This window comes from Eumetopias jubatus, unplaced genomic scaffold (genome assembly GCF_037043125.1).
Source record: "Eumetopias jubatus isolate StellerSeaLion01/CBP00866 unplaced genomic scaffold, mEumJub1_p1.0 scaffold_10, whole genome shotgun sequence".
Taxonomy (NCBI): domain Eukaryota; kingdom Metazoa; phylum Chordata; class Mammalia; order Carnivora; family Otariidae; genus Eumetopias; species Eumetopias jubatus.
Genome location: NW_028274816.1, coordinates 59861416 through 59881678, shown reverse-complemented (window position 1 = coordinate 59881678; position 20263 = coordinate 59861416). Strand labels below are relative to the sequence as shown.

The following is a 20263-nucleotide window of genomic DNA, read 5'->3' as shown; positions in this document are numbered from 1 at the left end:
GTCTCAGAAGTGTTGTGTGTAAAACAGCTCACCCTATTGTTGATTAAAAATGATCTTATGTATGTTGGTAGCTAAATATATGTGAAGAGAGGCACCTGGCTGGCTCAGTTGGTAGAGCATGCAACTTGATCTCGGGGTCCTGAGTTCATGCCCATATTAGGCATAGGGATTACTTTAAAACAAACAAACAAACAAACACACATGAAGAGAGGAAGTAGAAATGGTATCAAGGGAATTTTCTGATGGTTTGTTCATTTGCATTCTTGACTCTTCTTTATTTTTGACATGTGGAGCAACCAGCGGACCCCCTAGGAGTGGAACACTTGGTGCTACAAGGAACTCTTGAGGGTGCTTGGGTGGCTCGGCCGGTTAAGCGTCTGTCTTCAGCTCACGTCATGATCCTGGGGTCCTGGGATTGAGTCCCTCCTGCTCATGTGCTCACTCTCTCTCAAATAAATAAAAATCTTCAAAAAAAAAAAAAAAGGAACTCTTGAAACAGCATTGTTTTTAAGATTTTATTTATTTATTTGTTTATTTATTTAATGTATTTATTTGACAGAGAGAGCACAAGCAGGGGGTGCAGCAGAGTGAGAGGGAGAAGCAGGCTCCCCACTGAGCAGGGAACCTGATGTGGGGCTGGATCCCAGGATCCTGGGATCACCACCCAAGCTGAAGGCAGACGCTCAACAAACTGAGCTACCTAGGCACCCCTGAAACACAGGTTTTAACAACAAAAACAACCAAAACTCTACAAACTCAATCACCAAATTTTAAGTCCTTTGCACCCCTTTATTTGCATCTGGGTGTCTGGAGATTGACAGGCAGGAGGCCTCCCGCCCCCACCCGTTCTCCTCTAAGCAGTCCTGAGAAAGGAGAATGTGAGGATGAGGCAAAGCGGAGGGGTGAGAGAGCCCAATTCTCTAGGAGGCTATTTTAGAGGGAAGCTGGACTGATAATTCTCTATTAGGCCCTGCAAGACCCCAGCTAGACAGAGGAGAAATAATCTTATGTATTTACAGCGAACTGATGTGCAAAACGTGCCAAAAACACACACCGGGGAAAGGAGAGTCTCTTCAGTAAATGGTGCTGGGGAAATCGCATCTCCATCCACAGGCAGAAGTTGAAAGTAGAACTCTACCTCACATCATACATAAAATCAACTTTAAAAATGTATCAAAGGGACACCTGCATGGCTGTTGGTTAAGCGTCTGCCTTTGGCTCAGGTCACGATCCCAGGGTCCTGGGATGGAGTCCTGCATCCAGCTCCCTGCTCAGCGGGGAGCCTGCTTCTCCCTCTCCCTCTGCTTGCCACACCCCCTGCTTGTGTTCTCTGGCAAGTAAATAAATATTTTTAAAAATGTATCAAAAACTTAAAGTCCAAGACCTGAACCTGTAAAACTCCTAGAGAAAAAAGGAAAAGTGTCTTGACGTTGGCCTGTGAAATGGTTTTTTAATTTGACACCAAAACCACAGGGGGAAAACAAGTTAAAATGAACAGGTGTGACCACATCAAACTACAAAGTTTCTGCACAGGGGCGCCTGAGTGGCTCAGTTGGTTAAGTGTCTACCTTCAGCTCAGGTCATGATCCCAGGTTTCTGGGATCGAGCCCCGTATCGAGCCCTGCTTCAGGCTCCCTGCTCAGTAGGGAGTCTGCTTCTCCCTCTCCCTGCTCTGCTTTCTCTCTTGTGTTCTCTCTCTCTTGAATCAATAAATTTTTTTAAAAATTTTCTGCACAGCAGAAGCATCCATCAAGAGTGAAAAAGCAATCTATAGAATGGGAGAAAATATTTGCAAACTATGTATCTGATATGGTGTTATTATTCAAAATATACAAGGAACTCAACCCACAGAGGGAAACTTCCTCAACTCAATAAAGAACAGCTACAAAACCTTATATACAGTGAACATCAAGCTTAATGGTGAAAGACCGAATACTTCCCCCACAGTTTGGGGATAAGGCAACAATATCCTCTGTTACCACTTCTAGTCAACATACTATAAGCTATAGCTAATGAAGTTAAGGACAGAAAAGTGACGGAGGCCAGAAAGGAAGGTATAATCGTGTACCCATCGACAGAAGGTATTGTAGTTGCAGTGGGCTGAATGCCTCCCCGCAAACACACACAAAGGATAGGCGTAGCCTCACCCCTATAACCTGCAAGGGTTACATTCAATGTCAAAAGGGAGTTTGCAAACGTGCCCGAGTTAAGGATCTTGGGATGGGCGATGATCCTGGATTATCTGATAGGCATGGTATAATTAGGAGGGTGTGATAAGAAGGATGCCAGTGGAGTTGGGAGACATAGAGAAGCTGTTGCTCTGACAGAATCAGGATGGATAGGTATCAAGATGTCACCTTGGAGGAAGTGGGCCATGAGGCAAAGCATATAAGCAGTCTTCAGAACTTGGAAAGTGCAAGGAAACATATTCCTCCCTGGAATATCAAGAAGGTTAACAGTGCTGTGGATCCCTTTTAGACGTCTTATGTTGAGTACTATAAGAGAATAAATTTTGTTTTAATCCATGTAGTTTGTGGTAATTTCTTACAGCCGCATTAGGAAACTAATGAAATAGTATACCTAGAAAAGCCCATGGAATCTACAAATCTCTAAAGTAAGTGAGATTAGTAAATTATTTATTTATTTATTTATTTATTTAGTAATCTCTACACCCAATGTGGGGCTTGAACTCATGACCCAGAGATCAAGCATTGCATGCTCTTCCGACTGAGCTGGCCAGGTACCCCATGAGATGAGTAAATTCTGAGTACACGAGAGATCAACATTTTTAAAAAATCTATCTCGGGGCACCTGGGTGGCTGAGTCAGTTAAGTGTCTGACTCTTGATTTTGGCTCAGGTCATGATCTCAGGGTCGTGAGATCGAGTCCCATGTCGGGCTCTGTGCTCAGGGCAGAGTCTGCTTGAGATTCTCTCTCTTCCCCTCTCTCCACCGCTCCCCACACTCATGCTCTCTCTAAATAAATAAAATCTTTTTAAAAATCTATCTTATTTCAATGCAGTAGCAATTAGCAAGTGGAAACTGAAATCAAAAATACAATAGGTACAATTGCTTAAAAAGGAAAAAGTACAAACATATGTTATTTAACAAAACACTGATGGGATTTTGATGCTAATAATCTATAAAAGATCACACAAATAGAGACATACCACAGCCATTTATTGGAAGATACAACATAGAAATGATGTCAAATGACTGCAAATTGATACACAGGCTTAACACAACTTCTATCAAGATATCTTGTAGACATAAACAAGATTATTCTAAAAGTTATAAGGAAAGGTAAAGGAACTAGAATAGCTAAAACATCTGAAAAGGAAGAAGAAAGTGGTTGGAATCACTCATTCTAGATTTCTAATATTGTGAAACGTAATCAAGACTACATTGTATTCGTGGAATAAGAGACATATAGATCAATGGAAAAGGCCAGAAACGGCCCCACACAAGTACCTCCAACTGAGGTTTGACAAAGGTACCAAGGCAACTGAATGAAGAGAGAATAAAAAAAAAAAAAAAATGATGCTGGACCAGTTGATTTCCCATACCAGAAAAAAAGAAAAAAAAAAGTGTCTGCGAAAACTTCACACCTGTACAAATAGTAGCTCAAAAATGATCATAGTGGGGTGCCTGGGTAGCTCAGTTGGTTAAGCGTCTGCCTTCGGCTCAGGTCATGATCCCAGGGTCCTGGGATCGAGCCCCGCATCGGGCTCCCTGCTCGGCAGAAAGCCTGCTTCTCCCTCTCCCATTCCCCCTACTCATGTTCCCTCTCTCGCTGTCTGTCAATTAAATAAATAAAAATCTTTAAAAAAAATGATCATAGTTTTAAATGTGAAATGTAAAACAATAATACTTTAACCTAGAAAAGATTTAGAAAAGAAACAACAGAATAATATCTTCAGGATCTATATACCTTTGCTATATCTCTATGTATCTTTTTTTTTCCACCTAGAGTTTTAACACATTTTGGCTTTAAATTATTCTGTGGCATGTACTATCTCAGGTTAAATTTAGAGAACTTGAGAGTTAGTTATTTTATTCCTCATAAGAATTCCCTGATGTGGATTCTGTTGTGAAAGTTATGGAAGAAATATAAAAATATTCATTACATTTGTAAGACTTCTTCCTATTATGAATTATTTTGTTCTACGATGAACTGGTGAACCCCAAGGACACACTGTTGCTTTAAAGGCCTTTAGATGTTCAGTAAATCTGTAGGTTTCTCTCTAGTATAAATAATCTCATGACATCAAAGGCATGAATGTTTGACAGGAAGCCTTCAGATTCATTAAACTTGCAAGGCTGCTCTCCAGTATGAGTCCTGTGATGTTCTGCAGTTTTGATCCACGGGCAAAAGCCTTAGCATGCACATTACATTAATGTGGTTTCATTAAAGATGTATATCCTGATGCCTAGTGAGTTGTGAAGCCTGTGTAAGTCCCCTGCCACATACGTTACATTTATATGATTTCTCTTTAGGGTGGACTCTCTAATGCCAATTCATGCTTGAACTTACAATAAAGGCTTTATCACACTCATTATGTTTGTTACTCCCCAGTATGAATTCTCTGATGACTTGCAAGGCTCGAATTTTGACTGAAGACCTTCCCACATACATTACATTTATATGGTTTCTCTCCTGTATGAATCATCTGATGTCTAGTGAGGTTTGAGCGTTGAATAAAAGATCTGCCACACTGATTACATTTGTATGGTTTCTCTCCAGTATGAATTCTCCGATGACTAGGAAGGCTCGAACTCTGACTGAAGACCTTGCCACATTCATTACATTTGTAAGGTTTCTCTCTAGTGTGGATTACCTGATGGTAAGTAAGGCTTGAATACATACTAAAGGCTCTGCCACACTCGTTACACTGGTAAGGCTTCTCTCCAGAATGAATCCTGCGATGACGTGCAAGGTGTGAATCGTAACTGAAGACCTTCCCACATTCGTCACACTTGTAATGTTTCTCTCCTGTGTGGATTATTTGATGTCTAGTGAGATGTGAGCTCTGATTAAAGGCTTTGCCACACTCAGTACATTTGTAAGGCTTCACACCAGTATGGATTACCTGGTGGTTAGTGAGTTGTGAGCTATACGTAAAGGCTTTGCCACACTCATTACATTTGTAAGGTTTCTCTCCAGTATGAATTCTTCGATGGCTTGCAAGGCCTGAACTCTGACTGAAGACCTTGCAACATTCATTGCACTTGTAAGGTTTCTCCCCAGTGTGGATTACCTGATGGTTAGTAAGACTTGAACACTCACTAAAGGCTTTGCCACACTCATTGCAGTGGTAAGGTTTCTCCCCAGTGTGAATCCTGTGATGACGTACAAGGTGTGAATTGCGACTGAACACCTTGCCACACTCAACGCATTTGTAAGGTTTCTCTCCGGTGTGAATTCTTCGATGACATGCAAGGTGTGAGTTGTGACTGAAGACCTTCCCACATACATCACATTTATATGGTTTCTCTCCTGGATGGATTATCTGATGTCTAGTGAGGTGTAAACTGGGATTAACTGCTTTGTCACACTCATCACGTTTGTAAGGTTCTTCCCTAAGGTGTGCTTTCTGGTCTTGTGTGAGTAATGAAGAACGCAAGAAATCATTCCCACGTTTGTTAGAAATGTTGGTGTGGACACTAGGAAGAATTCTGGGATGTGGTGAAACTGAAGACCCATCGTTGACAGACTTCTCAGCTTGGTGATATTGGTAAATTTTCCCTTCAGTATGAAGTATCTGCACTCCAGCCAGACGTGACTGAAAGCTTAGTCCAAACCTGTTTTCAATTGGTTTATTTCCTGCATCTCTTCCACCATATTGATCTCTTCCACCATTGAGATTTTTGTTAAGGGTCACAAGCACTGCTTTGTAATTTCTTTCACCGTCTCCCCACTGACACTCAAAGTCACGAATATTTTTCTGGATTGCTCTAAAGGCATAATCTTCGGTGTCACGGCTTTTATGTCTTTCCAATATAACCGTCTGCAATACTTCCCCTGTATTACTGTTCTCTTTGGGTGGTAATTCCTTGATCATACATTTGGAAGAGATGGCTACAAGATATAAAGAACCATAGGTTTCCCATTAATTACAGAAAAATTTCATACTGAAAAACAAATTACACCAAAAGTAGTACATATTTTGATCAGTTATGAAATGGAACCATGATCTTCAATTTTTAGGAACACAAAATAGGATTCTTTAAGATAAAAGGGTGATTATATGTAATTCAAATTAATTTTAGAGAAGGCTATTTAAGTAATCAATGGCAAAAAAAAAAAAAATCAGTGTACAAACTTATGCTAGCCCTGAAAGAAGGGGTATTTTGCCATTGTGGCCCAAAATCACACACCACTTCACAGAATATATATGGCTCTGTCATATCTGAAGAGACAAAAATACCATACATGTTTACTGTATACTTCTTGTGTACCAATCAATGCTCAAGTACAGCATGAAATACTCCAATGCTAAAGAATCCGAAACAAACTTATCTAACGAGTAATCTAGTAAATGGCAATTTGGAGTTGGAAAACCATACCAGCACTGGGGAGATGAGGAAGAATTTAATCAAACAAAGTTACAAAAATATTTTTCTGAATACTGGTTATAAAACCGTATTCACCTGGAATGGCCATTTTGCAATATTAACAAGCGGTTTAAGTCAGTTATGTTGCATTAATACGTTCAGAAAAACCAGCATCTATAAATCATGACAAGTAATAAAACATTCTAGTAACCTATAGTGAAACCACAATAGAAATAATAAGTAACCATAATTACACAAAATTAAATTACAGTTTGTGGAATTCTTAACAAATCTCTCTTAGGAAAAAAAGCAAGGGCTTCTATTCTAGAACCAGCACACGATATGAGAACTGGAATTTGTGTTAAGACCACTCACTTTTGAAATATCAAGTCACGTAAATACTTTAACATTATAAAGAATGATAGCTGGAGAAAGAAGTCAGAAATCACAATTATGATTTTAAGTAATCTCTATACCCAACGTGGGGCTCAAACTCATGACCCAGAGATCGAGAGGCACAGGCTCCACCGACTGAGCCAGCCAGGCACCCCATAAATCACAATTATGATTTTATGCCTGCAGTTATGTAACAGCCAAGCAATGGAGCAATTCTATTTTACACACTGTTCTTTAATTTTTTAGGTCATTGTCCACAAAGTATATGTAATAAAGAGCTTGTGCATGAAAACCTTATTAACTAAGGCCAGATCAAACACTGTTTAGACAAAACTGCAGAATAAAAACATACAAAATATAATACGGGCTGCATGGTCGGAAAGTCTGTGTCCACCCCAATATGATGGTGTTGGAGGTGGGTTCTTTGGCAGGTCATGAGGTTGGAGTACCGTGAATGGGATTAGAACTGTTATAAGAAGAGATATGAGTGCTTGCTACCTCTCACTCTTTCCATCATGCAAAGACACAGCAAGAAGACAGTGTTCTAAATCAGAAAGAGAATGCTCATCAAGAAATGAACTGACTAGCACTAAGATTTTGGACTTGCCAGTCTCCAGAACTGTGAGAAATAAATTTCTGTTAGTTAAGCCATCTGGTTTATGGTATTTGTTATGGTAGGCTGAGCCAAGACATAGGCAAAAGGCCAACTGATTAAAATCATGACAGAAGGTTGCTGCATCTTACTAAGCAAAGGAATTTCTGAGACTTTACTATAAAACATGGAATATTCTAAACCTTCTAATAGCGCTAACATGGTTAAAAGCCTCAAAGCAAGGGGCACCTGGGTGGCTTAGTCAGTTAAGTGTCTGTCTTCGGCTCAGGTCATGATCCTGGGATCCTAGGATCGAGCCCCGCATCTTCGTCAGGCTCCCTGCGGGGAGTCTGCTTCTCCCTCTCCCTTTGCCCCTCCCTCCACTTGTGTGCATGTGCGCTCTAATAAATAAATAAAATCTTTAACAACAACAAAAAAAGCACTGAAGTAAATTATCACTATTTTTTTTTTTTTTTAGTAGGCTCCATGCCCAGAGTGGAGCCCAATGCAGGGCTTGAACTCACGACCCTGAAATCAAGGCCTGAGCCAAAATCAAGAGTTGGATACTTAACTGACTGAGCCACCAAGGAGCCCCCAAATTACCACTGTTTTTTAAATAGGGCCAGTAGGCACACGGGGTTTATGTTTCTAACTCCTATTTATAGAGAAAGTTAGAGAAACGGGATTGCCCTGGGCCTGCAGGTTCAGACAATGTGTTCTTATGCACGACTGCCTACACGTCACAGTCAAGACCACAAGCTCTGAAATAAATACTTCGATGGAGACACCAGAGCTGAGTTATGTTGCTAACAGTGTTACTCAGCCATCCGAGTACCTCGTCACCCCTTGCACATACAGATTTCCGTAGTGTCCTGAAACAGTGATACAGTGGATAAACAGGGATCCTTCCTTATACAGTGAGAGCAGTGTGGCTGGTGAGGGGGTCCTGTGGGAATGAGGGTGTTTAAGAGTACAAAATTAATATGCTAGTGAGCACTAGCGCAGTCCATCCCGATCAAGGTACCATGTAAGGAGAGGCCAGAAGGAAGGTGAGGAGTGGAGGGCAGGAAGTCAAGAGCACATGGGAGAAGTGATCGAACTTGCCAATCTATGGGAAGATAAATGTACCAGGGCAGTTAGAATTGCGACCTTGGAAAAAAAGAAGGAACTGGTGTGGCAAATACTATCATGCTGTCCCGTTCTTAACTGCAGGAATTATAGTATGGATGTGGGCCAAAACGGAAGACATTTAACACGGAGGGAGCATGATGACGTGGGAAGAAGCCATGTTTAGAAACAAGGGAGGATGGGTGGCTGCTGAGGGCGAGGCAGAGGGGAAATGGCAAAACGCTGGTAAAAGGGGATAAAATTTCAGCTACATGGTGAATAAGGTGTGAGGAGCTAATGTACAACATGGTGACTATAGTTGATAATGTCATTAATTGAAATTTGCTCAGAGGACAGAGCTTAAGTGTTCTCACCAAAAAGAAAAAGAAAGAAAGGAAAAACAAGTGAGGTAATGTGTCTTACTTGATTATGGAAACCCTTTCACAACCTATGTGTATTTCAAATCACTGTGGGGTACACTTTAAATATATTACAATTTTGTCAATTACACCTCAGTAAAAGCTGAACAACAGTTTCAAAATTTTATCCACCCACTGCCTCCTCTGAAGACCTAGAGAACAGTTTACATAAATATTTCACTTTCTTCTAAGAACTAGGGAATCAAAAGCACAGGGGTAGAACAAATGGAATTGGATATTTTGTTTTTCGTGAGGCTTTATGCATACTTGAGCTCTGGCACCATGCCTGATTAATTGCGCTGATCATCGGAAGGAAGTGTAAATGAAAAGTCCAGATGCCACATTCATTACTGAGTCGACAGGGCTTCGATCTCAGTCAAGCAGGGCAGGGGCTCTCAGGCCAACAAGGGGAGATACAAAGATACCCAAGGGCACACCCCCACTGCTGGAGGGACATTTTCCTCACCCAGGAAGACCAGGTTCCTGTAGTTCTCCACCATCACGTCCCTGTACAAGGCCCTCTGAGCAGGGTCCAGGCACTCCCACTCCTCCTGAGAGAATTCTATGGCCACATCCCTGAAGGTCAACCATCCCTGAAATGAGAACACATTTCACCAAGGAACTATGGAGAGAGTTCTTATCTTCACATAAAACGAGAAGAGGAGAGATGTGTAAGGATGGATTCAGATGAAGTGGGTGTTCTTACAGATCCACATAAGGTATTTCTGAACAAGTTATGTGTCCCTTATTTTGGCCTATTATACTTTTCCATAAGAGGTTAGGATGGCTTCTCAATCAATATGGCTTTTTTCATTTTTGTGGACAATATAAGAAATATAAAAATAGGAAATCAGGGGTGCCTTGCTGGTTCAGCCAGAGGAGCATGTGAGCCTTAACCTTGGGGTTGTGAGTTTGAGCCCCACATTGGGTGTAGAGATTACTAAGAAAAAATAAACTTTAAAAAAAATAGACAATCAATACAGGGCTACCTATAAGAAGTGTCATTTGTTGTGTTTTACGCACTGAATGATATTCAATATCTAGATGAGCTAGGGCACAAGTGGTATCTTCAGAAATGACAATGTCCACAATGACTTTAGAGAAAGGCCAGAATCTAAAAATTGGGATAATAATAGCAACCGCAATGAATAAAAGCTCTTGAACGCTTCCCAGGTGCTAGGCATTACACTAAATGCTTTACACGCACTAACTGTAACAACATCATCATGCATTAAAGACAGATCTGTTCCCATCGTCCTGAGGAGACACCTGTGTCACACACATTCCCCAAAACCCACCCAAGCTCAAATGCTAAGAAATGGCAGAACAAGCTCCTGAATCCAGATGTTTAGGCTTTGGAACTGAACTTAAACAATTAAACATATATACCAGACAGCATCAAGAGTACGCTAACAGAGGGTTCCCTGAGACAATGTGAAATAAGTTCAAGGCTAAGAACGTGGAAATGGATAAAAGGTCATTATACATGAACACACATGCACATAAATGTCATTCTTCTTATACTGTTTAACTTGTGTTAGAGTAGCAAAAATGTAAAGCCATGGAAAATGCTTAAGATTTAACCTCAACAATTAATAACTTATTTGTGAAGTAATGCTAATGTCTTTTCAAAAACTAGGGGCTTGCACATCCATGCATTCATGCACAAACATATATATATATATATATATATATACACATTTAAATGTACTGAAATAAGAGAAGTCATCTCTCCATGACACAAAGAGGCCTCCTCATAGGCTCCACGTCGTTGAGGCAGCTAGAGATGGACTCGAAGTGGAAGGAGAGGGACGGAGGGAAGGCCTGGGGGAGTGTGCACAGACACGGCTCAGGCAGGACACTTTAGAGTCAGAGAAGATTAGCGAGTCCAACAAGGGCACAGCAGGAATGAGAGACAGAAAATTAACCAAGAATATGACTTTACCTGATAAACAGCCATTCCAGACTCCTTCCTTTCCTCTTCCTCCTCTTCCAGGCTTCTTCCTCAGACAAGATCAGTCTTGAGAATTCAATCCTAAGGATCAAGAATCTGCAGTTTAATGCTTAGAATCAATCTACGTCCTTCCTGCACCACAACCTCACACAGGGAGACCTCTCCGTGTGGAAATGACAGTCCTCTGCTGCCCACTGCCACAGGAGGGGGGCTCAGGGACAGTGAACTCCTCCAGACACCAACAAGTGAGTGTCCCCACCCCCTTCTTCAGAACTGGCCGCAGCAGTGGGGACCTGGGCTGGACCCGACATTCCCCTCCAGGTCACAGACCCGCCCTGATCACACCCACGCACAGCAGGGCCCCCTCACCTCTCCCTCAGAAACGGAGGACCCAGAGCCTTGGTGCTCAATGCTGGATACACATCAGAAGCACCTGGGACACTTTAACTGGTACTGAGGCTGGGCCCTATCCCCCCGTGACCACTGGAAGGGGACTCTCTGGGAGGGCCACAAGAGCTGTATCTGCAATCCAGTGTGAGGCTGGGTGCAGCACACTCACAGGAGGCCAGCCCAGCACACCTCCCACCTTCTGGCTCTGCTCGCCCCTGGGGCCCTGTTGTCACCGGGACCCAGACCTGGAAAGGGAAGGGGCAGAAGGGAACATGCAGGGCAGGCGGCAGAGGTCGGGGGGGAGGGTAGGCAAAAGTCTCCCCTGAGAAGGCGGTATCAGATCGAGGACCTGGGCGAAGGAGGGTGTTTGCCACCCGCATCTGAGGGGCCAGACAGTTGCAGGCAGAGGGACAGGCCTTGGGAGGGCCCTGAGGCAGGAGCAAGCCTGGGCCCAGGAAAGGGGAAGAGGCCAGCATGGCTGCAGCAGGGTGGCGGGTGACCAGCAAGAGACAAGGTCAGAGCGGCCCCTGGGGAAGCAGATCAGGAAGGGAGTGGTCCTGCAACATTTGCCTCCCACATCTTGAAAGAACTTTAGAAACCATGTATTCCTCCTCTCATTTTAAGCAAATTATCCAATTTTCTTCATCTTATACATTAAGACATTTACAAATAAGGTAACATCTTATATTTAGAATCACGCCAAGATGTGCATCTAGGCCTCAGGAAGTACAGGGTCGCCCTTAACCAAGATGTGGAGAATGCAGGGGGGAGGGCCACCGGGAGAGGTTGGGTCAGTTTTGCACAAATTAAGATGCCCACGCCCCGGCAGAGATGTCGAGGCAGCTGGACACGGGATGGAGGTCAGGGCAGAAGTCCGGTGGGGAGCAGAAACTGAGAGAAATGCAGGTGGTGTTGAGAACCAGGAGAGGAGGCGATGAGGAAAGGCAGGGGTGTAGACACAGCAGAGGTACAAGGACTAGGCCGTGGGGCGCCCCACACTCAAGAGATCAGGCAGTTCGGCAGACACCAGCAGGAAAGCTGAGAGGCGACCAGTGATCAGGAAAAACAACAGGACAGAGTAGTAAAGCTTAGCAGGATGTCCTCAAGCCAAGAACAGACGTGTCAAGGAAGAGGGAGCGCTCACATGGGCCACCTGTGTCCGACAGGAAAAGCAAGATGAAGGCAGGAAAGTCAATCCTGGACTGAGAAATGGGGTCACTGGTGACTCTGAATGAGAAAGTCTCAGGGGCACAGTGGCGGTTGAAGGCCTGACTGGATGGGGTTCACGTGACAGCTGGAGGCAGGATTTGAAGACGGTCTAAGCAAGCTTTTAGTGGCTGGTGTTCTGAAAGGGGGCATGGAAGAGGAGGGCTTACTAGCGGGGCAATTAGTTAACAGAGAATGTTTTGTTTTAAAGGGGCAAGAAGACAGTGAATACAAAGCTTTGGGGCGTGTGTGCGTCTGAAAGATGGGCAAAACCATCAGTTGTGTATCCTGACTGAATTAAGTCCTGACACACACAAACTGAAGACACAGTGGGGAAAGGATGCTATACAGTACTGAGATGGTGAGTGGGGCTGGTGACCCCGGAACAATCTCAGGCACACAAAGTCACACTGGTACATTCTCCGGCATGGCCTTCATTTGGGGGAACTGAAATGTTCAGGGGTCCTGTGTGTCCTTGGAACAGTCTTCATCATGAGGGATGGGGGAGCTGACCAGGAGCGGAAAGCCAAGAGTCCGGGATGCCTGGCTCAGTCAGTAGAACATGTGACTCTTGATCTCAGGGTTAAGTCGAGCCCCACATTGGGCATAGAGCTTACTTAAAGAAAAAAAAAAGAAAGCCAAGAGTCCTTCACTCAGACCCTCCTCCCTCTCAACAGATGTCTACAAGGATGCACATGCCCCAATGAGACCCCGCCATCTTCTAAAAACACTGCAAACTCTCATTTAGATCCTCCAAAATGCACCTGAATTGTTCTTGACTTGCAAATCAGAATAATCCAAAATAGCAAAGTCATCCCCCAGAAGGTTCTCTGACACCTTTCCTCCAAATCCTCTGTATTGGACGATAAGTCTTGCATTCCTACACAGAAGTCAATGAGTGACTCTTGCACAGACCCCACAGAGGTCACTGCGTGGAGCGGATGCTGGGGGCGCCTCCTGACCCACCCCCTCAGGACCAAGGCACCATCCTGTTGCAGCCAGCTCTCCCTGTGGTCGCAGCTCAGGCCTTGGTTCTACCAACAGCACCGGGTAACGTGTCTCTGCCAAAGCCCACTCCCTTCGCGCCTCCTCAGCTGTCATCCCGAGTTTCCCAGTAAACCCCAGCAGGCGAATCTCAGTCTCAGCTTCTGTGTCCCTGGGAACCCGTGCTGTGACAATGGCACTCCAAACGGACCCATGCAGCCCCACAACTACCCATAAACCCACTTCCAGGTCTAGCTCCTGCTAGAACCGAGACACCCCTTTCCAACGGCTGCACACATCTCCCAACCCCACAACCATGCTTGGGACACATGCCCATGCCGTTCACTGGGCCATCTAGAGGCCCACACTTGCTTCCACGTCACTCCTGCAGGCCCCTCTAGGCTCACTTCCATTTCCCCCCATCTTCCGGCCTCTCCTCCAGGCACACACGAGCAAACTAGACTAAGGCACAGGGACCACTGGGCACAGGGACCACAGCAGTAATGGGCACAAGGGCAAACTCAAGGGCACCGGGCCTTCAGTATGGAGACCAAGAAGTTGGCCCTGCTGGGAACACTTGTGAGCAACCGGGGACAACATGGAGTCAGTTTAAAAACTGGATGGAGATTGGCTGGATGGAGTTCAGTGAGGACATCAGAAGACAGAGAAGCCCCTAGATCTCTCCGCCTCGCCCCACTCGCAGCAGATTACAAGATCCTCTAGTTCTTCAGCGTGTCTATTTTATGCCCCCTCAGGCTCCTGACCTTGTCCCCACCCTTCCTGAAGGGAAATTCGGATCCTTGACCCGGAGCAGATCAACTGCTGGAAGGCAAAGCCCCTGCCTGAGATGCAGCTGCTCCCTGGCGATGTGCACAGTGCGGACGACCCGGGGGCCGGCAGAGGGCAGTGACACCACGGGTGACACATGTGGGGACCCTGGTCTGCACGGCTTTCTAGGCTTCAGTACATCCCGTAAAATAAGCAGCCATGCGAGGGTTACATCAATTGGTGTTGAAATTTCCAGAATAATGGGCACCATCCTCATCACCTGCCCTAGCTCCTTGGTCTCCTTGAGGACTACTCAGTGCAACCCACAGCCCTTAGCATCTAAACACAACCCCAAAGGAAGGTGCAGCAGCCAGTCTGGGCGCCCTCCACTGTAGGGAAAACAGGAAAGACTCCAAACAGTCAATGGAGAAGAGCTTTTCTCATCTGGGTGACCGACATGGAGACAAGTCAACCTGCGTAACATGGCAGACTGACTGCGGGAGGGCACTTCAGATGACAGGCGGGCGGGAGAGACTGGAGACACATCTCTGAGCCTACACCTGAAGGAGGAGAAAGGGCCAGAGCCGAGATGATTTAGAGACAAAAGGTTAAGAGTAGGGACCAGGTCCTGTGACAAAAGGTTGGTTGTCTGGGAACAGAGACAAGGTGAACTTGACTGGGGCAGAGTGAGCTGTGTGAACTGTGTAAGTTCCCAGGATGAGGCTGGAGACCCTGACAGTGGCCCTGATGATACAGGGCTACGTAGCCACAGTGAGTGGTCTTTGTCCTGATGACAATGGGAGACCAGCAGAGGGTTCAATGCCAGGGAGTGACATCATCAGCCTACAGATTTATCCCTGCTGCAGAGAAAGACACCTGATGATGGTCTAGGACTCGGAGCCTGCTTCTCTGCCTCCACCCTAGTGTTTCTGTGTTTCAGTTTTGGAGGACCGGGACCCATTTAAAAAAATTTTTTTAAAGGATTTATTTATTTATTTTAGAGAGAGCAAGACCTAGAGTGAGAGAGAGAGAGAGAGAGAGAGCACGGGGAAGAACAGAGGGAAAGAGAGAATCTCAAGCAAACTCTACACCAAGCTTGGAGCCCGTTGCAGGGCTCCATCTAAAGATCCTTAGTCAAAATCAAGAGTCGGACGCTTAACTGACTGTGCCACTCAGCAACCCCCCAACTTTAAAATTCTAATGACAACTGGGCACTCCCTCCAAGAATTGCCACACAAAGATATGCATTGAATTTTGCCAATCAATTCAGGGTTCAGTGTTGCTCAAAATCAGTTTCTGTCTAGTCTGTCATCTCCATGTTGGGGTGGGCTCACTGAGGCCTACAAGGGAGTCATTTCACCAAGTTATCCTGAGGAGGTCTGCGTTGGGTAAGCAGAACTTGGTGTAACTGAATTCTCATACGGTGGCCTTAAGGGGCCAGTGGGCAGAATTTGCCCACATCACTCTTCTCGCTTAAAAATTCCAGGACCATCTTTCACATGTCTGAGCAAAGGAAACTTCTATTTCTTTTCTTTTCAGTAATCTTTGAGCCCAACATGGGGCTCAAACTCATGACCCTGAGATCAAGAGTCGCATCCTCCACTGACTGAGCCAGCCAGGCATCCCTAGGAAACTTTTTGTCAAGATATGATCACAATGATCTCAGGTACTAAATTCCTCTTTTCCAGAACATCGCAGTAAAACATTTAAAAAATACAGAATTTTGAACACATAAGAATTCCTGCTGTAAACACTGCAAGAGGGTCACCTATAGAAACAAGATAGTCACAGATTTCCTCATCAGGAACAGATGGGTTCTGTTAGGTGACATTTCCAAGTAAATCAGCCCATTCTTCAACATTTGCAAAGAATGGACAAGAGGAACTTGAGGGGAATATCTATTTGGTCACGTGTAGCCCACTGTTTCAATAGATCACATAAAAGATAAGAAAACTGAGTATCACAGTAACAGATTAAATCAGGTTCCAACTTAGATAAAAGATTATTGACATATTTACCAAGTACACATGGAACAATCTAAAATTACTTACTAGAGACCAAAGAATGTTCTCAATATACATGACAAAGAGAAGAGAGCCTGCAGACCTCAGTATGAACTGGACACAATTAACTTAAAAATGAAAAAGTGGGCGCCTGGGTGGCTCGGTTGGTTGAGCGACTGCCTTTGGCTCAGGTCATGGTCCTGGAGTCCCAGGATCGAGTCCCACATCGGGCTCCCTGCTCAGTGGGGAGTCTGCTTCTCCCTCGGACCCTCCCTGCTGTCATGTACTCTCTCTCTCTCATTCTCACTCTCTCAAAATAAATAAATCTAAAAATGAAAAAGTTAAAAAAAATTTTAAATTGAATGCATGAGATCAAAATTTTTAAAAGTGGTAAGGTCATATTTATTTATTTGACAGAGAGCACGTGCGCACAAGCAGAGGGAGGAGGAGCGGGAGAGGGAGAAGCAGGCTCAATCCCAGGACCCCAGGATCACGACCAAGGCGAAAGCAGACACTTAACCAACTGAGCCACCCAGGCACCCCTAAAAATGGGAAGGTCATAGTTAGAAAAGAATGCCATAAACTGTTTATAGGGTAGCTCCAAAGCTTACTTCAGAAGTTAATAATTATTTATAGAAAAGTAAAACTTAAATAAACAAGATTTATTTTAAGCTTCAAAAAGAAAAATAATATAGATGAAGAAAAATAAAGTAAATCTATTACAAAAAAGCAACACTTTTAATGTTCCTTAAAAAGGCACCGTGTAGGGGCGCCTGGGTGGCTCAGTCGTTAGGCATCTGCCTTCGGCTCAGGTCATGATCCCGGGGTCCTGGGATGGAGTCCCATGTCGGGCTCCCTGCTCCGCGGGAAGCCTGCCCTCTCCCCCTGCTTGTGTTCCCTCTCTCGCTGTGTCTCTGTCAAATAAAATCTTAAAAAAAAAAAAAAAAAAGGCACCGTGTAGTGACAGTCATCTCTTGCCCCACCTTCCTCTGAACCCAGGCAAAGGGATGAAGGTGACCCAAGTCTCTGTCCTCTTAACTGAACAAGGATTACAAATAGAAGTTATCTTCTGATATAAATAATTATAAAATGCACAAGCCTTTTAGACAGAAGTTTTGCAATGCTCATCCTGATCTGCATAATTTAATCCAATTTTAAGTGTATTATAAAGCCACGCATCAATGTAACACACTTACTCATTCATATCCAATCAATTCATCACTCATCTGGGTCCCTTTCTTCACTATTGTCTTTCCCTCTCTCTTGATATTTATTTTTTTATTTTATTTTTTTTTTGCTTTTCTGTTTTTCCCTTGGGTTTCTGCTCATTCTGTTCCCCTCTCCTGTCTTGCTGTTTCTCCCCTTCTCTGGATTCCTTCTGCAACTTCTCCCCTTCTCTGCCCCATTCTGCAACTTGTTTCCCATCTTGTTGCTCTTTCTCTCCAACCTTTCTGATTATCCAACTCCACACATTTCTGCCTCTTTCCTCCCCCATCTCTACTTCCCATCTACTCTCCCAGTTAAGTTTGCTCTTTCCCTAAGAGCCAAGATGTCCATCGACAGATGAGTGGATAAAGAAGAGGTGGTATATATACACAATGGAATATTATGCAGCCATCAAAAGGAATGAGATCTTGCCATTTGCAATGACGTGGATGGAACCGGAGGGTGTTATGCTGAGTGAAATAAGTCAATCAGAGAAAGACATGTATCATATGCCCTCACTGATAGGAGGAATTCTTAATCTCAGGAAACAAACTGAGGGTTGCTGGAGTGGTGGGGGGTGGGAGGGATGGGGGGGCTGGGTGATAGACATTGGGGAGGGTATGTGCTATGGTGAGCGCTGTGAATTGTGCAAGACTGTTGAATCACAGATCTGTACTTCTGAAACCAATAATGCAACATATGTTAAGAAAAAAGAAAAAGAAGAAGATAGCAGGAGGGGAAGAATGAAGGGGAGTAAGTCGGAGGTGGGAGACGAACCATGAGAGACGATGGACTCTGAAAAACAAACTGAGGGTTCTAGAGGGGAGGGGGTGGGGAGATGGGTTAGCCTGGTGATGGGTATTAAAGAGGGCACATTCTGCGTGGATCACTGGGTTATGCACAAGCAATGAATCATGGAACACTACATCAAAAGCTAATGATGTAATGTGTGGTGATTAACATAACAATAAAAAATTTTTAAAAAGTTTGCTCTTTCCCTGCCACGCCCCCTTTGTGCCCACTCTCTGGCACCCCCAGCTTGCTCAGCTTCCTACCTCTGTTCCTGTCTCCCACTGTCCCCTCCTTTCCTCCAGCACCATATTGCTCTGTCTGCCATGATGTCAACTCTTTTTTTTTTTTTAAGATTTATTTATTTATTTGAGAGAGAGAGAGAAAGAGATCGTACGGTGGGGGTTGCAGAGGGAGAGAGAGAGAATCCTGAGCAGACTCCCCACTGAGCCCGGAGCCTGACTTGGGGCTCCATGCCATGACCCTGAAATCATGAGCTGAGATAGCAGGAGAGTTTGATGCTTAACCGACTGGACACCCAGTAGTCCCTGCCACGACTCCAGTTCTTTTAAACTCTCCCCTCACTGCCTGGGAAGTGCCTCCTCCTTTGTTACCTATGCTCCCATTGCCCATCTTAAAAGAAAGGGGGGGGGGCTCCTCTCCACATTTTGTTTCCCATCATCTATCTCCCTGTAGATTTCCTTCTTACTCTAAATTTCTCAATGTTCTTTTCTCCCACTGCTGCTACTTTTCCATCTGTTTGTGGTTCTCCCTCATTCTTCTTTGTTCATTTTTCTATAATTCTCTCAGTGGGTCTTGTGAAAATAAATAAGGAAACCTCATTTAAAAAGGAGTGGGAAACCCCGAAGTGGGAGCTCTCAGGCAAGTACCACTCCCCGCACCCTGCTTTACCAGCAGGAAAAGAACAGATAAGAATTATTTTTAACAAGGGAGGAAATTTTTTACACGAGAATTTCACCTGCTTTTAAGAAAAAAAGGAAGATCCCTTCCTGCCCCAGCAGGAGGAAACGCACTAACCACCACTTGCAGCCGCCGAAAAACAGCCACCACCTCCAATCCCGTTCTCCAATGAACTTTTGTTTAAAGCAACCCGCCCCCAAGTTCCTCCTAAAAATAAAAGCTGACCTTCCTTTTCTCTCCCGACTTGCCTATGCACGCCATGCGTGTCCCAAACTGCAAATTCCTCTGTTTCTTCCAGAATAAACTCATTTTGCTAGTAAAATGACTGACTTGTGTTTTTAAGGTGGACACTGTCTCTTCTTCTCGGGTTCCTCGCTCACCCAGAAGGGGGATGTAATAAGATGCCCGCCTCCCCCAAGAGGTGCACTCACTGTCTCAAGACAGGCCCTTTTCAGTCACCTCCCCAACACAGGGTAAGGAGAGGCGGGGGCTGACGGGCGTTGGCCTGGGGAGCAGGTGAGCCGGCCGAGGGGGACGCGAGGGGAGGCGAAGCGCGTGCGTCTCCCGGGAGGGCTGAGAATCTCTCGGCCCAGGTGAGAACCAGCCTCTCCTGAGGGGCGGCCGGCGCTGCCCTCTAGGGGCCGAGAAAGGCGCGGACCCACCTCGCGGATTTCAAACCCAAGGGAAGCCCCCGGCCTCCCACGGAAGCGTCTGAATTTTGGGGGGCTTTCGGGGAGGGACTGCGAGGCGCAGGTTTAAACAAGAAAGACGAAACTCACACTCCACAGACTGGCCTCGGCTCCACGAAACCCGCTTCCGGGTCTGCAGACAACTGCGCGCGCGCAGAGGGAAGAGGCGGGGCCTGGGCGGGGCGCGGAGCAAAGCCAAGCCTGCGAAAGGACCGCGGGAGGGGGAGGCGAGGCCTCGGGGGGAGGAGGGGGCTGGCGGTAACCATAGAGACGAGGCGTTGGTGG

The 20263-nt window shown here is 45.0% G+C and overlaps 1 protein-coding gene across 1 annotated transcript; it reads right to left on the bottom strand.

Moving 5' to 3' along the window:
- Positions 1-3162: 3162 nt before the first annotated feature.
- Positions 3163-20109, bottom strand: LOC114202399 (uncharacterized). The gene is made up of 4 exons (XM_028095579.2): positions 20069-20109; positions 11014-11103; positions 9535-9661; positions 3163-6078 (listed from the first exon to the last, which is right to left on the bottom strand). Exons 2-4 carry the CDS (start codon positions 11026-11028, stop codon positions 4565-4567), a joined length of 1656 nt encoding a protein of 551 aa, XP_027951380.2. The 5' UTR covers positions 11029-11103; positions 20069-20109; the 3' UTR covers positions 3163-4564.
- Between the last annotated feature and the right edge of the window lie 154 nt (positions 20110-20263).